Source organism: Hylobates moloch, unplaced genomic scaffold (genome assembly GCF_009828535.3).
Source record: "Hylobates moloch isolate HMO894 unplaced genomic scaffold, HMol_V3 SCAFFOLD_2, whole genome shotgun sequence".
Taxonomy (NCBI): Eukaryota; Metazoa; Chordata; class Mammalia; order Primates; family Hylobatidae; genus Hylobates; species Hylobates moloch.
In genome coordinates, this window is record NW_026652277.1 from 161,395,928 (window position 1) to 161,419,087 (window position 23,160).

Sequence of the window (23,160 nt, forward strand, 5' to 3'; positions counted from 1 at the left end):
ATCTTGGTATAAAAAAAGCTCTTAATGTTTTTCCAGTTGGGATAAAAGTGAGAGGCCATGAGCCATTTATTTACTCAACTGGCGATAATACTTTTCATGGAGACACCTTAGCTACTGTATTCAGCTACGACATTCAGAGACCTGTGCCCCACTAGCGTCTTCCCTGGCAGTATCTTGGTTGTGCTGTAGCTGTGGTGCATACATTTCTGTGCTTAGATTGTTGTGAGCTTCAAAGTCAAAGAGCAGCTGGTGGGATACTTGGGATCAGATTCGAGCAGGCCGCAATAACAGCAGGCTCTCAGTGATGACCTGGAGCCGACTGCTGCCATTTTCTGCTCACAGACAACTGACTTTAGTCCAGAGCTACAGAGAGCTTGGGTTAGATTGATGCGCAGAAGTTTCAGGGAGTGCGATTTGACTCCTTTTCTGGAATACTTTCCTCAAAATGAGGATCGATACTGAAGTGGGTTGCGCCTTAAAGTGAGCATCTTCCCTCTGAATGATTTTAAGCAGGTGAGCACATCTCAGGAATATTCTGAGATAGCCCCTGCTTTGTGCAGTGTGTTGGACTAGAATGACCTCTCAGATTCATTGCAATGCAAACCCCCTCTGAGCCCATGAAAAAGTGTCCAGTGAATGTGCTCTGCAAACATGCAGGCACTATATAAACAAGAGGCAAATATTTTAAAAGGTGAAGAATGAGATATTTGTACTGCTATGAGAGTGGTGGTTGGAATGTTGTGCCCCAGCAACATACTTTCCGTGCTCAGTCGCCTGCAATTTGTTCTCATTGGCCCTGTACATAGGTATCCACATTGTGTGTTAAATATGCTCTCAGCCAAAGACCAAACAAATAGCCAACGGCATTTTCCTATCAGAGCCTGTCTATAGGAGGTAGAGCAAAAGAACAAAGCTGTTGGTTTTGATTCTTGGCAGGAAGCCAAGGCTGCTGCTTCAAAGCTCCAGAGTTTATAAGGAAGAAAGAGGGGGAATTTTTAGTTTACAAGGAAGAAAGGGGGAATTTTTAGCTGAGACTAAGTTAGAATTTAAGCAAAAGAAAACCTAAAACTAAAACTAAAGAATCCTCTGGGATCCATAGTGGAAAGGCAGAATAAGAAACCTGGTATGTTCCAGGCTATCAGATGATTTTTTAGTGCAAGAATGAACGTTTTAAAAGGTACCTGAAGCAGAGATTACAGACAGCCTCGGTTAATGATACAGGATCACACAGCATTTGAGCTGGATGAATTGTCCTCAATGATCCTTGAATTGTGTCCCTTATTTTACAGATAATGGATTAGAGGCCCAGGAACTCAAAGTGACTGCACAGGGTCACTCAACAAGTTCTAGGAATTCAAGGACTAGAATCCAGGACTCCTGGCAGCCATTTTGTGTTTTGGGCAATTTTAAAGAAGCAGCAAACAAGTAAAAGTTTTGTTTCTTATGAGCAAAGGGCCGGTTAGGAAGACAGCCACAGTGATTGAATGCTGAATTGGCAGTGCATTTGGTTTGTGAGAATGTGGCCCGATCCCTAGGCCAGCGGCACTTGCTCTTGCAGTTGCCACCTTCATCCTTAAGTTTAGGGCAGAACAGCCGTGAATCTCTGGGCCTGTCCCCAGGAATGGAGGCCAAGACAACTGTTGGAGGAGGTCTACAGAGTCCCGCCACTCCTCAGAGCCCAGTCAAGCATGAATGGGCTTTTACAATCCGCAGGAGGCTGCAGTGGTCAAGGTCCTTCTAAAGCACCTGCAAAATCCCAGCAGTGTCCCACCTGTCATTGTGGGTGTTCTTTGGCTTCTTACGTTGATAAGGGTTCTCTCCTTTTTGACAAGAGGCTGAACAAATTGAAACTGTATTTAAATAACAGCACTCTTTTTACATAATAGAACACCTAGTTAAAAAAAAAAAGACTCCTTGCCCGGTTAACTTTTTTCATTGAAATTACTAACCTTTAAGTGAGCTGTTGTTACTTGCTTCTTGAAGGGATGGGAAGAATGGAGTCAGTGAGGAATCTAAAGGAAGGGAGGGAAGGCTTCTATGTATGTCTCCTTTTTAACCCAAAGCTGTTCATCGTTATTCTTTTGACCATTTATTCATTCATTCACTCCTTTCCCTGTTTGTTTCTATTCTATCCAAAAAAATGTTTGACAAAACTTACAGTAAAGAGTTAATATATTGCATATAAAATATAAGTCAAGTCAGGTTTTAGAGAAGGAGGAAACAGAGATTCCATCCACGAATTGTCATGAAATCTGTGTTAAATATCCAGTTTTACTCTGATCTTTCTAGCAACCAGGATTTAAAAAGAATACACAATTTCTATTATCAGAAAGGAAAAAAAATCCAGGTTCTTCAAGAGACTAAGTGTTGCTATTCTGTGGTACACGCAATTAGCAAACAATTACGGAAGACTTTCATGCACTTACTACAAAGCTGGCTGCCCAGGGCGCATCCTCCCACCCTGTCTCCTATCAGTGTCCTTGCTTGAGGCCCTGGAGCCCCTGAGCAAACATGTTCTTAGTGTTATCGCAAATGTCTTCTTAGTGTTATCACATGCTCCCTTTGGATGTGTCAGGACCTGGTTTGGGGTAATGGCTTTAGTTTAGTTGAAACGATGTTGTCTAGAGCAGTTCCAGGATTTGCAGATAATGAGCCCACGGGTAGGAATCGGGGAGCGTCAGAAATCTCGTGCTACTGCAGCTGCCTGTTCTCTACCAGTGTAGCTTTCCTGCTCTTCAGAGTGCCCTAGACTCCTTATCTGGCCCTTCGCTGCTGTATCAAAGTGCATTTTTGAACAGAGGGTCTGGAGGAAATAGAGTTCTGCAGAACATGCATTGGGAAATGTTGACTCAGGATTAATAGATGACATGACCACATGTTAGTTTTATGTACTTTCTTGGTCCCTGAAAGTGAGGAATGGACTTTGCAGTTGCATGGACATATAGAGCACAGGATTGAATACTATACACACTCAAGGGGAACACTACTGAGATCCCGCTCCAGAGCTCCCAAGCCCCATTCCAAAGTTCTACCAGGAATTTACATTTCTTCCAGAAGAAGGAAGAATCAATGTTAAGATCCCCATGGCTTTACATGTCTGTGAAAACTGATTATTATTATTATTATTTTCTGAGATGGAGTTTCACTCTTGTCGCCCAGGTTGGCGTGCAATGGCACGATCTTGGCTCACTGCAACTTCTGTCTTCTGGATTCAGGCGATTTTCCTGCCTCAGCCTCCCGAATAGCTGGGGTTACAGGTGCCCACCACCACGCCCAGCTAATTTTTGTATTTTTCGGAGATGGGGTGTTGCCATGTTGGCCAGGCTGGTCTCGAACTCCTGACCTCAGGTGATCCACCCACCTTGGCCCCTCCCCAAAATGCTAGGATTACAGGCATGAGCCACTGTTCCTGGCTGAAAGCTGATTATTCTTAACTGCCTTCTCCATCCTCCTAAGACCTGGGGATTGTCAGCTAATATATGAGAACTCTCTAGAATTAGTGAGAATGCAGGGGAAAGAGTTATAGAAATATGATGTGTTGGGCTTTTGTAATAGATGGAGTGAGAGATAAAACACTAGAAAATAGTTCATTTTCCTGGAATGCAAATGGGTTACCCAGAATATTTACCGATGTTTATGTGTTTTTTTCTTTAATGTAAACATACATATCTTCTTCATACACTGCATATCCATAGAATTATATGTTTTAGAATGCAACATTTCTAGCTTCAGCGTGAGAAGCAGCCTTTATGCTCTCTAGTTGGTATGTAATAATATGCCTGGACACCAGGCCAAAGGTGGCCATTTGAAAGACCAGGGATGGCGGCTGGACTTCAGATCATGGGCTGCAGCCATTTGCTCTTGTCATAGCTGTGTTAATTCAACTCAGATCATGTGTTTTGTTAAGCAACTAAGAAAACAAGTTTGAGCCCTCATGTGAGGAGAATAAATGTGCTCAATTCTACTTGGAATGTTTTTCATAATTATCTTAAGGAATGACTTGATTCTTACTTGTGCTTGTTCTTTTTAAAAGTATTAGAAAGGAAGATATCCACACGACAAAGTAGAGAGGAGCTGATAAGAAGGGGAGTGCTTAAGGAATTGCCTGATCAAGGTGAGGAAATTAATCATACATTTTCAATATTTTGGTCCTTCATTCTTTGGTCTTTCTTTTGTTTTCTTTTGAAATTTAAAGTGATCATGGTCTTTGTAAGGTAAAGCGGTGATTACTGCATTCCAAGAGCCTTGCTTCCATTGGTAATGCGTTTGTGAGCTGCAGACAATCTGAAGTATTATAGAATTCTAGTGACTTTCCTGGTGAATCCGTCACCATATGTCATTCTAAACCTAAAACTCTGCAAAGGTACATCTGAGGCCAATACAGATGAGATACAAATGCTTATGGCTCCTTCTCTTTATTCTTGAGCTTCAGTCTTTCTATTCACATGAAACTCATGTGTTTGAGTAAATGCAAAGTTTTAGCTTGGTTCATGCTATTTTGTTTCTTAAGACTACCAATAAAAGAGAAGAGAGAAGGCACACATACCTCTTGTCCTTTGCACTCTATAATAACACTGAAATGTACAATCAATAAAGCATGAATAGGCAAACTAAACTAACCTACTTTCTGCGTTCTCTCAAGTAATTTTGCAATATTGTTCTCTTTTCATTTCTCTGAATCTTTCCCTAGCAATGATTATTTCTAATTTTTTTCCCTATCTCTGATCTTCTCTTTTTTTCTCTATCCTCCCAAGGAGGAACTTTGTTCAGAAAAGACAAGGATCAGATAGAAACTGGTACTGATGCTCAAAAGAAGACACTAATATTGGTTATTTCTCCAGATAAATAATACCTAATGATTTTCATCACTTCCACTATTAAATTTAAAATTAAAGGACATTTTGTTGCAATATTGTTGATTTATCTCATGCCTCCCTTCCCCTCACATTTACTGTAATAATAAAGTATTATTATTGTACTTTTATGGGAACAAATAAAATGCTATTAATTTAGAATTGAAATTGAAATTGAAATAATAGTACAGCTGTTTTCCTGATATATGTTCCTTGCAAAGGACTTAACATTTTTTGGCATTCACTATTTGTAAATCAAAATGACATGCTTTTTCCAGCATCTGAATAATTCCAGAGTGGAGCTGAGAAATGCTTTCCTGTTTTTCTCCTGAATCAAAGAAAGTAGGGAACTCTGGAGTGAATAGTAGCATTTTCTTAAGCCCTCGCAATTTTAGGTATTTTACTTCAATTTCTGACCTGTCAAACTTTTCTTACTCTACTTTATGAATGAATTTTATGTTTTCCCTGTTTTTCTATTATTTTGAAGCTATTTATTTCCTGTTTGAGACTTTTAAGAGTTAAAAATGCACATTTCTAACTTTTTAAACTTAAAGGTAGACTTGCAAGATCAAAATTAATCCCGTCCAATGTCTCTGAAGGCAATAGAGAAATAATATACCCATTGAAAGTTTAACACTGGGCCATCAGCTTTATGAGATGGGCCAATGCATTTATTAGACATCATTTATTTAGAAATATTTTAAAGAAAATACAAAATGGAAAATTTTATGATTGAAACTGTTAATGGGTTTAAAGGTGAAGATTAAAAGCCCTTCTTTTTTTCCTAATTAAAATTTGTAGGTAGCAAAAGAATTTGCTCTGTCTAAAAACCAAGTAGCAATAGTCAATTTAAGGAAATGATTTTTATTCTGCCTAATCTGTGAAACTATTTGCCTCATAGATTATAATTTCTTGGGCCAACATATACTTCTCAGAAATCTGACTCTCTGATCTTTATATTTAACTTTTCCAGTGGAAGCTAAAAGTTTTAAAACATAAAAGAACAAAATAGTTTTTTAACCTAAGCATAATGTAATAATAGGCTTCATGTTTGAGAAGTCATAAAATACTAGATTTTACTTTGCAGCTTTTCCATGGTCCCTATCTAGAACCGTAGAAATTATCTAATGGTTGAAGGTTCCTGAGGATGTCAGTGGTAAATGGAGTCCTTCCCCTTTTCAGCTGAGGGCTGGAGAAAATAGTTTTCTGTGATTTTCCCAAAAGCAATTATCTGGAGAATTTCAGTCTGAGAGACTAGAAGCTGCTGTTCTTGGTAACAACCTCCTTTCTGCTGCCAGTGAAGATTCATTCTTTGCCTTGATCTTCTTGACCTTGCCTCTGCTTGACAGTGCCTGTCCATCAAGCCCTTTATTCAGTGAGCCAGATAGACTTTAAAAATCCCTCTAGCTACCCTGAGTTTGACCCCATCCCATCATATCCCATACTCTCCCGGCTATTATTATTTTTCCTTTTAGTTTTTTTTTTTTTTTTTTTTTACATCCAGACATACCTTCAACCTAAAAGTTCAGTGATTCCTCTTCTCTCCTGGGAAGTCTATGATCTAGTCCAAGTTTGCTGCTTACCTCTGCTTTTTTCCCTCCATCTTTTCCCTTAGCTTTTGACATGAGGGTGTGGAGGTGGTTTTGCCTGTGTGCCATCCTTTCCTTTTCTCCCACTGTGGACTTTTATCACTTGCCTTTTGGTCATACATGATTTTCTCTTTCTATCTGTCTCCCTTTAACTATAATATATCCCCAATACACCTGTTTACTAGAAGGAGGTAACCCCCTTCAAACACCCTCGTGTTCCTTATGTAACCACTTGTTTCTGTTTGTGCTTTATCTCTCATTTTACTTTAAGCTGACAACTACGTTGTGAGTTTTCCCTTTCCTTTGCTCTCGTGAGACATGTTGACTTGGGCCGCTTATTGTCACCTGCCATCCAGCTCAGCACCTTCTTGCCTTCCTTTGCTCTGCTTGCATTTTACTTACACACACACACTATATCAAGGATTTAACTTATTTTAATTCTAAAACAACTTCCTTAACACTCAATACTAGAAAACCTTTTCAATATACACACCAACTAATTAATAACTTTACTTCCCTTCTGTTTTGTTCTTGAATTCCATATTTATCACAAACGTGTCTCTTTTTTCTACAATTATTTTCATACTAACTAGCTTTATTTCATGCCTCAAAGTAAGTATTTTCCACATTGTTGACTATTTCTCTCTATCATAGGATAATCCAATTTCTTCTTGTGTCACAACTATTAAAATTTCTCTCTAGGTTTTTCTAAATTTAATAAATCAGTTATTTAACTAAAGAATTTTAATATAATAATGCTTAAAATAGAATTAAATTGTCATTGACATGACTTCAATATACTTTTATTATCAACTAAAGTCAAAGAAAACAAAGATAAATTTATATTTGCGTTACCTAAAAACTGAAGATTTTTATACATAAGCAAGTGGTTTTCTATTTTGTTTGGAATTTTCCATTCTTCATTTTTATTTTATCTGGATATATTGTGTTCTCCTCCTTTTTATAGCTAATTTCTTGGGATTTAATAATAGGAATTAAGAATCATTTGGGTTCTCTTTGGTTTGACGTATAGTCTTTAAAAAATTCTTACTTTAATTTTATTAAAATAGTTGAGATTTACTTGTAATGGCATTGCCTTCAATTATTGTTTATTTTAGTTTTACACAGGACTTAGTTATAAGTTATTGGGAGTTATATGACTAAGCAACGATTGCTTTTTCATTCTAAAAATGACATAATTTCATGATATGTAGTTGATTTATTAAAATGTCATACCTGTTTGTTCAGAAGGCAAATGGATTTTATTGTTAAGCCAAAGCAATTCAATCATATTTAATGACAATTTGGGAAATGGTTTCTGTTTTATAATGATTGCCAAGATAAGAGTGGTAAAAAATAGAAAGAGCTCTAATCAAGCAGGTTTTTAAGTTTGCTCAAACCTTCCATTCATTAATTTTTCTTTTACAATGGTAGCAAAGCCTCTTAAAATTTTCCAGATATAAAGTAGGGTTAATCTTTTCAAGAATCACTGAATTAAACATTTCTGCAAAGTCTCTTTCACTTTAGAAACCCCCAGGAATCATGGAAATACAGGAGTTAAACTTAGTCATTTATGATTTAGATATCTCTTCAACATTGTATCCATTATGGTTTTTTAAAATTCCTTTGTGATTACTTTTTTATGTGTTTTTTTTTTTCTCGAACATTTTCAAATTATTTTTAGGACAACTTAGGGACTTTTTGGCTAGTTATATATAATAATTACCTGAGTATGCTTTAATCTTTCCATAAATAAATAAATAAAAATAAAAATAGCCTTGCTATCATCTTTTCCCTAAATATAGAGTAGCAGTTATATTACTGTGTGAAGTTAGCACATCATATACTTAATAGATTCTGGAACCAGTAGTACTTGGAAATTTTCATATTCTCCCACTTATTGTTTGTATGTGTAATTACATTTCATGTTATTTGTGTATTTGCATCCACCTTGTGTTTTTGGTGCTTGTAAAATGTTTATTTCTTTTTCCAGATTATTCCTTTTGCCATTCTGTTTCTGAATGGCAAGGAAACACATAAGTATTGACTTCAGACAAACCTAAGCACCTGAACGAGGGACTCTGCTTCCCTGGGATATTGGATAAGTAGGATGATCATTCCTGTTGTCTTGAAATGGCGCATAGATATTCCCTCCATAGCAGCTTTTCCCCAAGACGGAGGATTTTCTAGCTCTTTTGTTTTGAATATACTGGTGAAACAGTGCAGGGTGTATTTGGTTCCCAGGGACTGAAACATGAATCCAAATTCTACAATCCTAGTAACTGGAAAACTTGTTTTTAAGAAAGCCAGCAAGTTAGACATCTAGGTGTTTCTTTCCCATTTTAGATGGAGATGTAACAGTTAACTTTGAAAATTCAAATGGGCACATGATACCCATCGGAGAGGAATCTACCCGAGAGGAAAATGTAGTAAAGTCTGAAGAAGGTAATGACTCTGTATCTGAAAAAACATCACCTCTGGAGGAAAAGGCAGAAGATAAGAAAGGTAAAATAAAGACAAACCCGTATTATTTACTTTAGTATATAGCTCAATGTCTAGAACCAGCACTTAGGCTCCAACTAGTGATTCTAAAACCAGCAGTCTGCAGAGGAGAGGTTTACAAATAGAAAAAAGAAAGAAATGATAACTGGTAAAGTGAAATCAGATGATTTTCTCAGGTAGATGCATCCATTTTATAAGCACAGTATTTGTTTTTTCGATTATTAAAAATGTTAATTAAAAGTAATAATCAGAAGGGGTGGCCTCTTTAATCATTAGAGATGTCTGGGAAGATTATCCTTTCTTAGGAGCTTTGTCTCAGGATCATAATGAAAGTGAGAAATCTGAACATCTTTCTCTGCTGGTTACAATTGGCCCCGTGAGCAGTTCAGCATGGAGGAATATCAAAACCCACATGGCTTGTTCAGCCCAGCACTGTCTCCAGCAGTGGGAACTTGGCTGGTGGCATCCACATATCCAGTATCATAGGTTCCAGACGTTACTGAGAGAGACCCAGGAATAGCTCCCAGAGATGCCACGGACTGTGGTTGCTCTGCTGGCTGATTCCCACAGCCTCTGTGCAATTGGAAACTTCAAAATGTGCCAGAGGCGATTATGCTATTCCCAGAAGGCTTCTTTAGAGACCTTGGTTCCTAGAGTGAATATGCTACAGTAGACTGAGATACCTGCAAAGTTCATGTCTGTCAGGGACTCCGAGAACATTCACAGATTCCTGGTTCTGGATTGATGACATCTCGATACCACTGCTGTAATGTGTAGGAACCTCCAAATATGAAATGAAACTTCTATAAGGAAAGGTTTTGTGGGGAGATTCTAGATGCCTCCATGCAGCATAGGAAGGAATCTTTAGGAAATATACTATTTCCTGTTTTATAATGTCTGTCTCTAAGTTGAATGGTAAAATTTTGTCAAACCTAGTGTGTGTTCTGTGGGCATTTTGAACTCTTAGAAACTGATGAAAGTGAATTCTCTTCCTCCGTTCTTGACCCAGATCCTTGAGAGAGAAAGGGAAAAAAGAGTATTTGATGGCCCTATTAAACACACCATTGTAACTTAAAATCATCCTCTCTGGAAGTTCATAACCGTTCATTATTTGCATATATATTAGCCTTTAAAAGTTTTAGAAGCCTGTGTAAATAATCTGTTAGAAATGTATTATTTTGCTTTATTTCAAGGGCTTTATCTAGCCTTGTTCCATTGAAGGAGTCTGGTTAAGCTTATGTACACGAATTATGAAATTAACTAATACTTTCAATGATAATATTCCTGGAACATAAAAAGAAAGTAGACTTAAATAAATTTTAGTGGGATTCAGTTGAAAGTATTAACGCAAGTAGTGATGTTTTTTGTTTAAGTCTTTCTGTCCTGTCTCGCCAGACTGTTGAATTTCAAATCCATCTGTGGTTTGTCCCTGGCAGCCTTCTCACATCCAAGAATCGCATCCTGCATTACGTAACAGTGCCATCTCTGGTGCCTGGTCTGTGCAGGGTATTCGTCACTGGACTGGCCAGACATCAAAGGAAGTGTTTCCCTTATCAGCATAATAAAAAGCTCCTGACAGTTTTATATGAATTAACCAACAGACCTTGATGTTCTTTAAAGAAGATAGCAGACCTTATGGGTCCATGAATAGTTGAGAGATGTTTTTCTTTACTTAGAATTAGTACATTCAATTCTTCCTTGTCTGATAAGGTCCAAGAGAGCCTCCTGCTTGGCTAGTAGGTACATGACGAAGGAGCTGGGAGTGCTGGATGCTGACACACCACTAATGAGGCAGTGCGGCTCTCTCCTGTTTGGAAAGTGCACACACCAGAGCCACGAGGAGAAGCATTAGGTATAGAAGCCACTTCGTGAGACTGAAAAGAATCTCACGCATAACTAATATTACAGTGTATTGTATTAATTAGAAAATGCCTTATGACAAAGGTAACAATTTATTTCTCTAGAAAAACACATTTTTCATTCTGAAGACCAACTCAAGCTTCACTTTTGCCTCTGCTCCTCTTCTGGTCTCACTGCTTGTGTGCGCTCACTACCATGCAAACCCTACCATCCCATGATCTTAATTCACCCTTTATTTTGGGATACAGCGCTCCCTTTCCTCCTGCATGAAGCCAACTTATTCAAGAGCCTTCTGTCATCTATTTGGTTAGATTTGCCAAACCATATCATCTGCCTTTAGAGCCCTAGATGTGTATTAGATCTCTTCATAAGACAATATCTCAATACTTTAATATTTGAAACATCACCGTCAAAGAAAGCAAAACAAAAGGCACGTGGTGTCCTTCACACTTGCTCTGTGAGTAGATTCCACCCAGGCCCCCTGGGCATTTCTGGGGCTCCTGAAGGCACCTGATTCTGCAGTTGGTACAGTGGTCTTGAGTCTCCTCTGCCTAATACTAGAGACTTCTTCCTGAAGGTCTTTGGGGCTCTTGGTCTCCCATTATTCTTTCTCAGTAAGTGCCTTTATATATATAAGAGCAGAAAAACTGACTTGCTCCCTATTAAACAAAGCTTGGTATTAAATATAAGAAATCTTATGGCTCACCCCTGTAATCTCAGCACTTTGAGAGGCCGAGGCGGGCAGATCACCTGAGGTCAGGAGTTCAGTACCAGCCTGGCCAACATGGCGAAGCCCCATCTCTACTAAAAATACAAAAATAGCTGGGCGTAGTGGTGGGCGCCTGTAATCCCAGCTACTGGGAAGCTGAGGCAGGGAGAATTGCTTGAACCTGGGAGGTGGAGGTTGTAGTGAGCTGAGGTCAGGCACCATTGCACTCCAGCCTGGGTGACAGCCAGTCTCAAAAAAAGAAAATAATAATAATTTTAAATAATTATAAGATTTTATAAGAATTCTTAGAAATCTTGCTTGATACTAGTTTTATTAAGTTATTATTTAAAAATCTTCAATGAAATAACAAGTGGTGAACACTTATTTGTTCCACAAATAATGAAGGTCTACCATGGGTGAGACTCTACTAGGGGCCAGGAAAAGAGTAGTAAATGAAAAATGGCCTTTGCCCTAAGAGCATGACCTGTGAGGAGACTAGAATGCAAATGGACAATTGTAATGCAAGATGCGAAGTACCATAGAAGGCCTGAGCACAGCAACCCAAGGGAGCTCACAGTGAGGACCCACATTGGTTCTCAGAGGAAGATGTTTACAAACTAAGACATGAAGGAAACAAAAAGGAGGTAATCAAGTGAAGCAGAGGAATTGGGTAAGAATTGCATTCTAGACAGGGTGAAGACCACATGCAGCCCCAGGCTTGTTTTAAGTATCGTTGAGCTCAAATCTTCCAGTGCGCAAAGGAGCCAAGCCTGGAAGTATGGGAAACAGCTTGTTTTCCAGACCGCATTGCTGGGAAGGCTAGTGTCCTTATCAAGCCAGAATGACTAGGCAGCCCTTTCTTAACCTTGTCTTGAAGTGATAATACTCCTATACGCCATCGGTTTATATCATGTCTTCAGATCACATGGTAAGTGTAAAATATACAACTTGACTTAATTCATTACCTCCCAGCTGCAACTAAAGCTCTGTTTTCTACTGATGTGTGTGTCAATAACTATTAGACGGTCAGTCCCATTCGTTGAACAGACATAGTGTTTACAGCATTGTGTTTGACGGAATTTTAAATTTCAGACAAAAGGAGTTTATAATTCAGTCAAAAAATCATACTATTTGCATACTTATATGTCCCTGCGTGTGTGTGCATGTACACGTGCGCATGCGCACGCGCACGCGCACACACACACACACACACACACACACACACACACACACACACAACTTAAGAATTACCAGAATGACAAATGTTCACACATAGTTGGTAGCGTTTGAAGAGTCAGGAGGAGTGGACCGTATTCTCTAAGGAGCCAGGAGAAAGTCTGTTTGCAGTGTGTTCATTTTCTCCCTGGTGGGTTGTCGTTGCCAACCAATCTGGTGAACCATCTCCTCCTTCCCAAACCCAGAAGCTGGATTCTTTCCGGTATACCTTTAGAATTTTAAGCCTTAGGCAGAAAGGAAAAATATCCATCAGTGACATGCTATTAAGGGAGAGGATAAAACATGTGTAGAGTTTATGGTATATAAGAGAATTAAGGTGACGTGTTACAGATCAGTTTGACTTTCACTATGGATGACACTACTGGACTTAGTCTCCATACTTCATGGTATTATACTGGGGGCTGAAGTTACAAAGATGTATTTAAAGAATAGACTTCAGCCATATGTCAGAAGACTGGGAAGTTAATGTATATTTATATATTTTAAGTTAAAATTAGATGTTATAGGTGTGTATCAACTTGTATCATTCTCAAACCTAACTGACTTTTGTGATTTACTTGCCTGGTTAAGACTGGCTGAGTTAAGAGGGCCATTACTATTAATATACATGATACTCAGCTTAGTTGAGGAGAAAAGATGTATAAACAGAAAGGCAAAAATACAAAATAGCTTCTGATAAATGTTGAGTAAGTGGCGCACACAATAAGCCACTTTGTGTGTGTGTGTGTGTGTGTGTGTGTGTATGAAAGAAAATCTAAAAAAAAAAAAAAAAATTTTGTTTTTTGAGATAGGGTCTCGCTCTGTCACTCAGGCTAGAGTGCAGTGGTATGATCACGGCTCACTGCAGCCTCTAACCTCAGCCTCCTGTGTAGCTGAGACCACAGGTGTTTGCCACCACGCCCAGCTAAGTTCAGAGGTAGAAGAGGTCAACTTGGGCCACAGTGACAGGAGAGGATTTTGTGGCTGAGGTAGGATCAAAGGTGAACTTTAAAGGTAAAGCTTTATTGATTACCTGTTGTAACTGAAGTCATCATATGCTAATTATATATGGGGATTTATGGGGAATGTGGTTAAAAGAGAATTCTATACTTCACACTCATTAGGATAAGAAACAAAATAATAGAAATAATAATAAAATGCAATATATTCCAATATTAAAACCCTTTTTTGAGCATTCAATTATGGGAGCCTTGGTTAAGGCTCGATCTTGTCTTAACACTGTCTCATGCTTTTTTATTGTGCCCCATTTTTAAAGAAATGCTGCTTAGCTCTTTGGACTAGAATGGTATTTTAGTTTAATTCTCATCAGCCACTATTAGAAAGAATACAGATGTGAATATGTGAATGAACCTTCAGCATCTCCACTGTCTTTCAGTAACAAGAAACTAATACTCTTTCTCCTCCGGTTACACAAAACCTTGTGAAAAGCTGCTATTCTTAGGTATGAGTTTTGGATGAATTTTAGCCTTTGTCTTTCCAAAATAATTATTGGGTTTACATTACAAAATAGACGTAAGTATTTCTTTGATTCGGCACCATCTAGATGTACCTATAGTTGTGACAGTATTTGAAAAGGTCAGGCATGGTGGCTCATGCCTGTAATCCCGGCACTTTGGGAGGCCAAGGCAGGCAAATTGCTTGAGCCCAGGAGTTCAAGACCAGCCTGGGCAATGTGGCAAAACCCCATCTCTACAAAAAAATTCAAAAATTAGCTGGGTGTGGTGGCAAACACCTGTGGTCTCAGCTACACAGGAGGCTGAGGTTAGAGGCTGCAGTGAGCCGTGATCACACCACTGCACTCTAGCCTGAGTGACAGAGCGAGACCCTATCTCAAAAAAAAAAAAAAATTTTTTTTTTTAGATTTTCTTTCATACACACACACAAAAAAAAAAAAAAGAAAAGAAAGGAAGGAAAGGGCAGAGGAAGTTATTTTAGAACAGGAAGCTGCCAATATACTGGGAAAGCTTTAGAAAATTTTGCTAGTAGAAGATGATTCATTGTAAAGCGCATTGTTGCCTCATGTAAAAGATTCTCCAGAGTCTCTCTTAGCTTACAAAATAATTGGGTTTTGATCACAGCAAGACTGAACACAGATCCCTTTCAGATGGATCAGGCTTGAGTTCTCAAGGGTAACCATGAGTCCAGCAGTTGCTGTAGCTGTCATTCCTCACCCCACAGCAGTGACTGTAACGCGTTCATCTGCCAGTCTCCAGGAGCCTTCAACTTTGTTAAATCATTGTTTGTTCAATTTAAACGTAGCACTTCACACCCACATCATCATCCAGCAACCCCAGATCCAAGGCTGGAACTGAGGCCCCTGACTTGCAAACATTTACACACATCCTCAACCTAATTTCGTCAAAGTAGTTTGTACAACCCGGTTTTATTAAAGGGTGATTCATGTACCCTGAGAACACTTCTGAAGTTTGTCTTTCAGCCTTTGTTTTCACTCTAAAGTGTGCTCTGTCTGGTGCAGAACTCCATGCTGGTTCCCAAGTACCAAGCAGCCACGCTTTGTGTCACTATCGTCATGTCTTGCTCCTTGTGTTTATATGGTGTGTGTCTGTATCAGTCTGCTTCTGTTCACTTTCTTGTTTATAGAGAACACTGAAAACCACTTTGAAACACCGGCAGCTCCTGCTCTACCTCCTTCTGCTCCTCCTAAGCCTAGACCCAAACCTAAACCCAAAAAATCACCTGTGCCTCCGAAAGGGGCCACTGCTGGGGCCAGCCACAAAGGTGACGAAGTGCCTCCCATTAAAAAAAATACCAAGGCTCCTGGTAAGCAGGCCCCCGTCCCTCCACCCAAGCCAACAAGCCGAAACACGACCCGAGAGGCTGGTGAGTATGCCCCCAGTGCCCTGTGGGGTCACTTCTAAGGTGCTTGACTCTGGGATGGGGCTAATTGTTTCTTCCAGGTGTGATGGGCTTTTGGTGTCTTAGGACATTACACCAGCAGGTTCAGCTTTGACACAAAGAATGCCCAGGAGATTCCTTTGTTGCTCTCTACCAAAGGAAAGTCAACCCATTGAATAGTTCACCTCATTAGTTTTTGACTGAATATACTGGTTTCATCTTGAGTATCCACTACCAGCACCAGTTGAAGGATACTGGGAGTAGTATGCCTGATGAATGACAATGATCTGATATAACATTATTTAGACATTGACTGACCTTCTACCTATATGAGTTTATGGGTGGCTTTTTGGCTTGGATTTTCTTTCAAAATATCTTAGGTTTGCATATAAAAATGTGACAATTATAACTTTGATATATTTGCTGGATGTTAATGTGTTAAATCCTCAGCATCCATAGTCATCTCCCTTCTGATAAATGACAAAGGGTTCATGTCACTTGTTTCAGCTCCACCCCACCACTTTCTACTGCAGTGAAAACTATTTCAGTGGAGTGGAAAGTTACACTTTCAGCGTTCCACACTTCCCCTGTAGACTTGTGTGTTCTAAGGCAAAACATCCTGGTGTCACGTGGTTATAAGTTACTATTACAAATCACCAGTGGATGTTTGAGTGACCTGAAATAACTTCATGCAATATGTATCCAGCTTTGCTTTACAATGAGATATGCTTGATGCAAAGTGGAAACTCCCATTGTTTTAGTGAAGAGGAAGAAAGATGCCTACCATGTCATTTATCTTTTAAAAGGACATTAATCAGGCCAGGCCCAGTGGCTCACGCCTGTAATCCTAGCACTTTGGGAGACTGATGCGGATCGATCACTTGAGGTCAGGAGTTCGAGACCAACCTGGTCAACGTGGTGAAACCCTGTCTCTGCTAAAAATACAAGAATTAGCCAGGCATGGTGGCACACACCTCTAATCCCAGCTACTCAGGAGGCTGAGGCAGGAAAATCGCTTGAACCCAGGAGGCAGAAGTTGCAGTGAGCTGAGATCGCGCCACTGCACTCCAGCCTGGGCGACAGAATGAGACTCCATCTCAAAAATATATATATATTTTTCTTAAAATCAACAGCAACTTTCTAGCAGTTGACTGTCAGGATTTGCCTTGGTGTTGATCTTTTTCCTCTCATAATGTATGACCATAATGCTCAAATTCAGAGAGCGGTTTAGTTGACAGTATAACAGATCTCTGAATGCCAATAGACATCCCTCTCCCTGTGCTCCTCACGTCCCGCCTTTGACCTTTAGTGTCTGGGTCTCTTCTAATAAGCTCTAAACTGCAATATCCCAGAATGATGTGCCAACAGTGCCCAGTGGCCATCTCCTCAGGGACCAGCTGTCCTCACCCATCAGTGTCCGTTCTTATTGGGATCTGTGTGTGTTTTCCAGACTTCCTAGAAAACCCTAGGAGCATTGCTTAAAATGAGGCAGGCACTGATCTTCTTCTTATAGAACAGCCCAAACGATCACTCTGTCATTGGGAATTAAGCTCCGGTCTTGCACTAACTTCTCCACTTTCCCATTCTCCACTGTTAGTGGCTCACTCTGAACTCAGCTTGGACTCTCTTTACTTCCCTCAGAAGAAAGCCGATGATTAACACGAGGACAGGGGACAGCTTCCGTAAACGATTTTGAGGCTTTTCCAGATATTTTGCTTGAAGATTTATTTAGGCACTCATGATGTTCCTAAGAGAATAGCACAGTCATTTTATTCATTGTATTGCAAAAGGCCTGACTTTTCCAGAGGCTGTCACAGAGAAAACAGGGGTTGCATTTAAGTACACCAACAAGCCCATCATGTAAGAATCGTTTTATCAAATATTGATAATATCCCTTTATGATCCTACTGATATTCCATTTGTAACCATTTAGAACTTTCTGCATAGTAACTTTGTTTTATTTGAATAATATGGACCTTCTGGAAAAGTTTGTTCAAATGCTACTCTTGATGTTCAGTCCAGGGATTTAAGTTGTTAAAACAGCCATAAGTTAAGATTCTTTCTCTCTTACTAAGTCAGCATAGACCTGTAGCTACCTAGATATCGGTTTTAGAACATTCAGCTTCTTTGCCAGAGAAATCGGGTTAAAACTCCTTGATTTTTGTTTCTCATTGTTACACGTTATTAACAACAAAAGTACTTAACTGAGGAGAGGCGGCATTTTTTTTTATCATGCCCTTAATTCAAGGTAACTTAAGCAACATGTTTGATTTCAACAAAGACCTGTTATTTAAGAAGATTCTTTAAGAAAAACTATAATGTGGCTTGAATTTGCACTCTGGGCGGTGAAAAAAATATATCTTTTTCCTCAAGCCAAACTAAAATTAACTTTTCTGTTAATGAAGAAAGAATTTTCTTGGCCAGGCATTGTGGCCCACGCCTGTAATCCCAGCACTTTGGGAGGCCAAGACAGGTGGATCATCTGAGGTCAGGAGTTCGAGACCAGCCTGTACCATGTGGTGAAACCCCATCTCTACTAAAAATACAAAAATTAACCAGGCATGGTGGTGGGCACCTGTAATCCCAGCTATTGGGAGACTGAGGCAGGAGAATCACTTGAACCCGGGAGGCAGAGGTTGCAGTGAGCCGAGACTGCACCACTGCACTCCAGCCTGGGTGACAGAGGGAGACTCTGTCTCAAAAAAAAAAAAAAAAAAAAAGAATTTTCTTTAAGAAATTATTAGAATTGATGTGTGAAAAGGATTCTGTTTAACTTACCTAAGAAAATAATTGAACATGCTTAGGCACCGAATCCTTAGCGTCTTTGTTGTGAAAAGTAAATGTAGACTGGACTTAGATTGAAGGAGTGTGCTTAATGAGTTTGACTTCTAGGCTAGGGAAGGTTGTTTTCTATAAAGTAACAGGTCTAGATTTGGGGAAGAAGAATTCTAGTTATGTATATCTTAAATGATAAAGACCCCAAAACCATAGGGATTCCTTTTTAAGCCTGGAACCTGCCACTGAATGAGACTGGCTTCTTTAGGATCAGTCTAATCAGAATTAATGAAGTCTTACATCTCATTGTCTATTCTTTCATTTATTCTTCATCTCTTCACCCTCCCAATTGACTTCAATAAAGTCATAACTGGAGGTAAGTTATAATAACATCTGTATACAGTGTGGATTGGCTTCACAATGCTAACAAGATATTTTCTAATCGTTTTATGAAAGATAGTTGAACCCTTCATGAAAAGAAGGAACATAACAACATTATAACAGAAGAAGCCATTAGGATAAATTTATAGGTCATGAAAGAAAAGAGTATTCTCATAGGAGTTTATTTTATCATCATATATTTATCAAGATGACATAAAGAAAAAAGTAGTTAATCTTTTTGCTCTGAAACTGTTTTGAGTGAGGGTGCCCTATCCGGAAGTAGGCAAATATACCCTAGCTATCCTTCGATGAAGACTTTCTTGGAACTTAAGCACTAAGGAAGATCACATTTGCGAAGGTGGGGTCAGAAGACCTGAGAATGATATTCTTTCCCTTCACATTATTTAGAACCAGACACGGTGGCTCACACCTGTTATTCTCTGGAGCCATCAAAGCTTCTCACTTTGGGAGGCCGAGATGGGTGAATCACTTGAGCCCAGGAGTTCAAGACCAGCCTGGGCAACATGACAAAACCCTGTCTCAACAAAAATACATTAAAGTTAGCCAGGCATGGTGGTACACACCTGTAGTCCCAGCTACTCAGGAGGCTGAGGCAGGAGGATCACTTGAGCCCAGGAGGCAGAAGTTATAGTGAGCCGATATTGTACCACTGCACTCCAGCCTGGGCGACAGAACAAGACCTTGTCTCAAAAAAAAAAAAAAAAAAAGTTAGGAGCAACCCATGTAAATATGTTTTGTAAACAAGAAGTTTTTTTCTGGCCTTTTGATGTTTTGAAGGGAGTGTACCTTTCCTGTGTGGCCATGGGTCCAGCATGGTGAGCTTTCTTCTCTGGAGCTACTGGAACAGCTGGTGTGGATTTTACTCTTTTAGCAGTAAGATGAGTGATTTTGTTTTTGACCCAGAAAGGAGCTGGATATATACCCCAGTCTCTTCTGAATACAGGCCACCACTCGATTCCTAGAAAGACAGCATAGAACATGTATAATTTATGATGAGCCGAATTGTGTGCTACACCCAGCTAGCTGCTGATGTCTGTCCTCTACACACCATAATATTCCTTCTTGAGAGCATACCGGGCTTTTTTCAAGTGACCCATAGACAAGGGGCAGAAGATTCTCCCTTTGGCTGGCTCAGCTAAAGACTAAAGTGAGAGAAGACAGAGGACTCTTGTTCCTCTGAGTTTTGCTGTGAACATCACTTGCTCTTTGCTGGATTGGAGGAAGGGAGGGGCGGAAGACAAGACTATTATCATGATTAGCCTATTTTCTTTTATACATTTATTCAACAAATTTTAAAGGGAACATTTTAAATGTTGTTGACAGTTACACCTTGGTTACTTTATTTTAAAAAGCATTGTATTCTTTGATTTTTTAATGCAAAGTCTCTCTATTGTAGCTGGCTCCTCTCATTCAAAAAAAACAACTGGCTCTAAAGCTTCAGCTTCACCATCCACTTCATCCACCCCATCTCGTCCCAAAGCTTCAAAGGAGACAGTTTCTAGCAAAACAGGGACAGTGGGGACCACCAAGGGCAAGAAAAAAACTGGCAAGCAGCCAACGACTTCTCACCTGTCCTCAGACACAACCACTTCTGGCACATCCGACCTTAAAGGAGAGCCTTCAGAGACCAGAGTGGAGAGTTTCAAACTCGAACAGACTGTCCCTGGAGTTGAGGAGCAGAACACAGGCAAATCCAAGTCCATGGTCCCTCCACCCCCTGTGGCTCCAGCACCTTCTCCTCCGGCCCCCCCTCTCCCTCTTGAGGATCAGTGCATTACTGCCTCAGACACTCCAGTTGTCCTCGTCAGCGTTGGAGCTGACCTGCCTGTCTCTGCCTTAGACCCAAGTCAGCTTCTTTGGGCTGAAGAGCCGACGAACAGAACCACTCTCTACTCAGGCACTGGCTTAAGTGTTAACAGAGAAAATGCAAAATGGTGAGTTGGGGAACAAACCCCCTATTTTATCTGAGAACTAAAGATCACTAATATATTCTGTTGGAAATGAAGCACCGGGTTTGCTTTCTTTTATAATTTAATCTACTGAATGTTAGGTAGGCATATTTATGATCCAACTATTGCTTTGTCAGAGCCCTGCCCTGGGAATGCCTAGGGCTGCAGGAGAAAATTGCGTTGGTAGAGCTGATAAATACCACTTGAGATCGGTGTTTTCAAGTACAGTTAGAACCTGCTTCAGCACTGCTCATCTCTTCACCCTCCCAATTCTCTTCTCTTTCCTTTCAGTGCTTATTTTAAATCTTTACTTTACCATTGTGCTTACCCACTCATGTCAGCAAGTTACTGAGCCTTCCCCTTCTCCAAGAACGTAAAGAAGATCAGAAGAGAACTCTCAAATTTGAACTCTTTTTTCTCCAGCAGTAGAGTTGTCCCCTTTCTTGTTCCTTTAAATTCCCACCCAGCTTAAATGTTATGTCCTCTGTGAAGCCATTCAATACTTCTAGACAGAATTGGTTATTGTGTCTACTATACTTAGACAACCCTGTGGGACAGAATTAGCCAACATGTCTTACATACCTCTGTGTGCCCAGCAACCACTCCGGAGTCTGATATGCCATAGGCACACAAAGGATGCTCACTGAATTGTTGAAAGAAAATAAAAAAGGGATTTAAGATGGTTATAGATAAAGTCAACCTACTTTAACATTGCGGAAGCAGCATTGAAGATAAGATGACCCTATTGCTAGATGGAAGATAAAAGATAGTGCTCAAGTAGTCTTAGTTCCATTTAAGAAGGTACCTGAACAAAATGGGCCAAGGAACTCAATGTTACCTCACCCTCATCCAGTTGGTGGGTTAGTTGCCTTACCATCACCCAGTTGCCCTACCATCACCCAGTTGCCCAAGCTGGAAACCTGGGGTTCATCCAAGGGTCCTCATTCTCTTTCGTTCTTTGCATTTCATCACTCACAAAGTCCTATAAATATTCTACTTACAGGTAAATAAAACGTATTAGCCCTGTCCCACAGGTATGAAGGGATGGATGGCTGTCAGAGTATAGTAGACGCAATGATAAATTCTGTCTAGCAAAGACAGAATTAGAGCTCTTGCATCCTGGCTTTTTGCTCCTGAGTCTAAGAACAAAAGCTGTATTCATTGTTCAAATCATGTAAAAGGTTCTCTTTCAAAACAATCTGTCATGTTAGACTTAAAAAAAATTATTACATTAATTAGGTTGGTTTTGGTGAAGAGACTAAAATATCAACTTTAATTATTTAATTGCTAATGATAATAACCTTTATTTATTGAATAGTCATTTAATGTCAGGAACTAAGCACTGTACATGTATTATCATTTTATTTATACAAATCTTCCCAAAAGTATCCCTGTTTTATAGATAACTGGCACTGAGAGAGCTAAAATAGTTTGCACCAGACTGCCCAGTTGGTGGTGGTGAAGCCAGAATGCATACCCAATTCCATGCTCTGAATGAATAATTTCATGTTTTCCAAAGCAATGGCTTCTACTTCTACTGCCGTTTCTCTTCTGTTAGTTTCTTTGGGTTTTTTTTAAGTCATTTTGAGCACCAATGTTTGAAGGACAGCCAAGAAAAAATAAATGTCAAATTACAAATTATTTTCTTTGTTTGACATTTTAATAAAAGATAGAGGAAAAGAAGATTTATTGAAATGAATGGTTATGGTGTCTTTCTTAGGACATTTTGTGGTGCTGTAATAGAGTACCTGAGACTGGTTAATTTATAATGATTAGAATATTGGCTCACAGTCCTAGGGGCTGAGAAGTCCAAGATCAAGGCAGCAGCATTTGGCAAGGATCTTCTTTCCATGTCATCACATGGTGGAAGGTGGAAGGGCAGAGAGCACAACAGAGTGAACCTACCCCTGTGAGCCCTTTTGAAAATGGCATTAATCTATTCACGAGGGCAGAGCCTTCATGACTTAAACACCTCCCACTAGGCTCTACCTCTCAGCACTTTCACACTGAGGATAAAGTTTTTTGTTGTTGTTGTTGTTTTGTTTTGTTTTGTTTTTGAAACAGAATCTTGCTCTGTCACCCAGGCTGGAGTACAGTGGCATGATCTCGGCTCACCTCAACCTCTGCCTTCCAGGTTCAAGCGATTCTCCTGCCTCAGCCTCCCCAGTAGCTGGGACTATGGGCACCTGACACCACACCTGGCTAATTTTTGTATTTTTAGTAGAGATGGGGTTTCACCATATAGGCCAGGCTGGTCTCGAACTCCTGACCTTGTGATCCGCCCGCCTTGGCCTTCCAAAGTGGTGGGACTACAGGCATGAGCCACCATACCTAGCTGGGATTAAATTTTAACCCATGAATTCTGAGGGACACATTCAAACCCTAGCAGCATTCTTAATACTTCCAGCACATAGCAAATGTCTTCATTT

The 23,160-nt window shown here is 39.7% G+C and overlaps 1 protein-coding gene across 8 annotated transcripts in view; it reads left to right on the forward strand.

The window, feature by feature from the left end:
- The window catches only part of PHACTR2 (phosphatase and actin regulator 2), a 294,797-nt gene that overhangs the window by 207,054 nt on the left and 64,583 nt on the right, over nt 1-23,160 (forward strand). For 4 of the 8 annotated variants that reach the window (XM_032160709.2, XM_032160719.2, XM_032160738.2 and 1 more), the window contains exons 3-6: nt 4,034-4,114; nt 8,789-8,947; nt 15,351-15,590; nt 20,179-20,716. In XM_032160709.2, coding sequence (XP_032016600.1) covers nt 4,034-4,114; nt 8,789-8,947; nt 15,351-15,590; nt 20,179-20,716 — 1,018 coding nt within the window. The remainder of the gene's footprint in view (nt 1-4,033; nt 4,115-8,788; nt 8,948-15,350; nt 15,591-20,178; nt 20,717-23,160) is intronic. The other 4 variants (XM_032160745.2, XM_032160755.2, XM_032160761.2 and 1 more) reach the window with 2 other exon arrangements.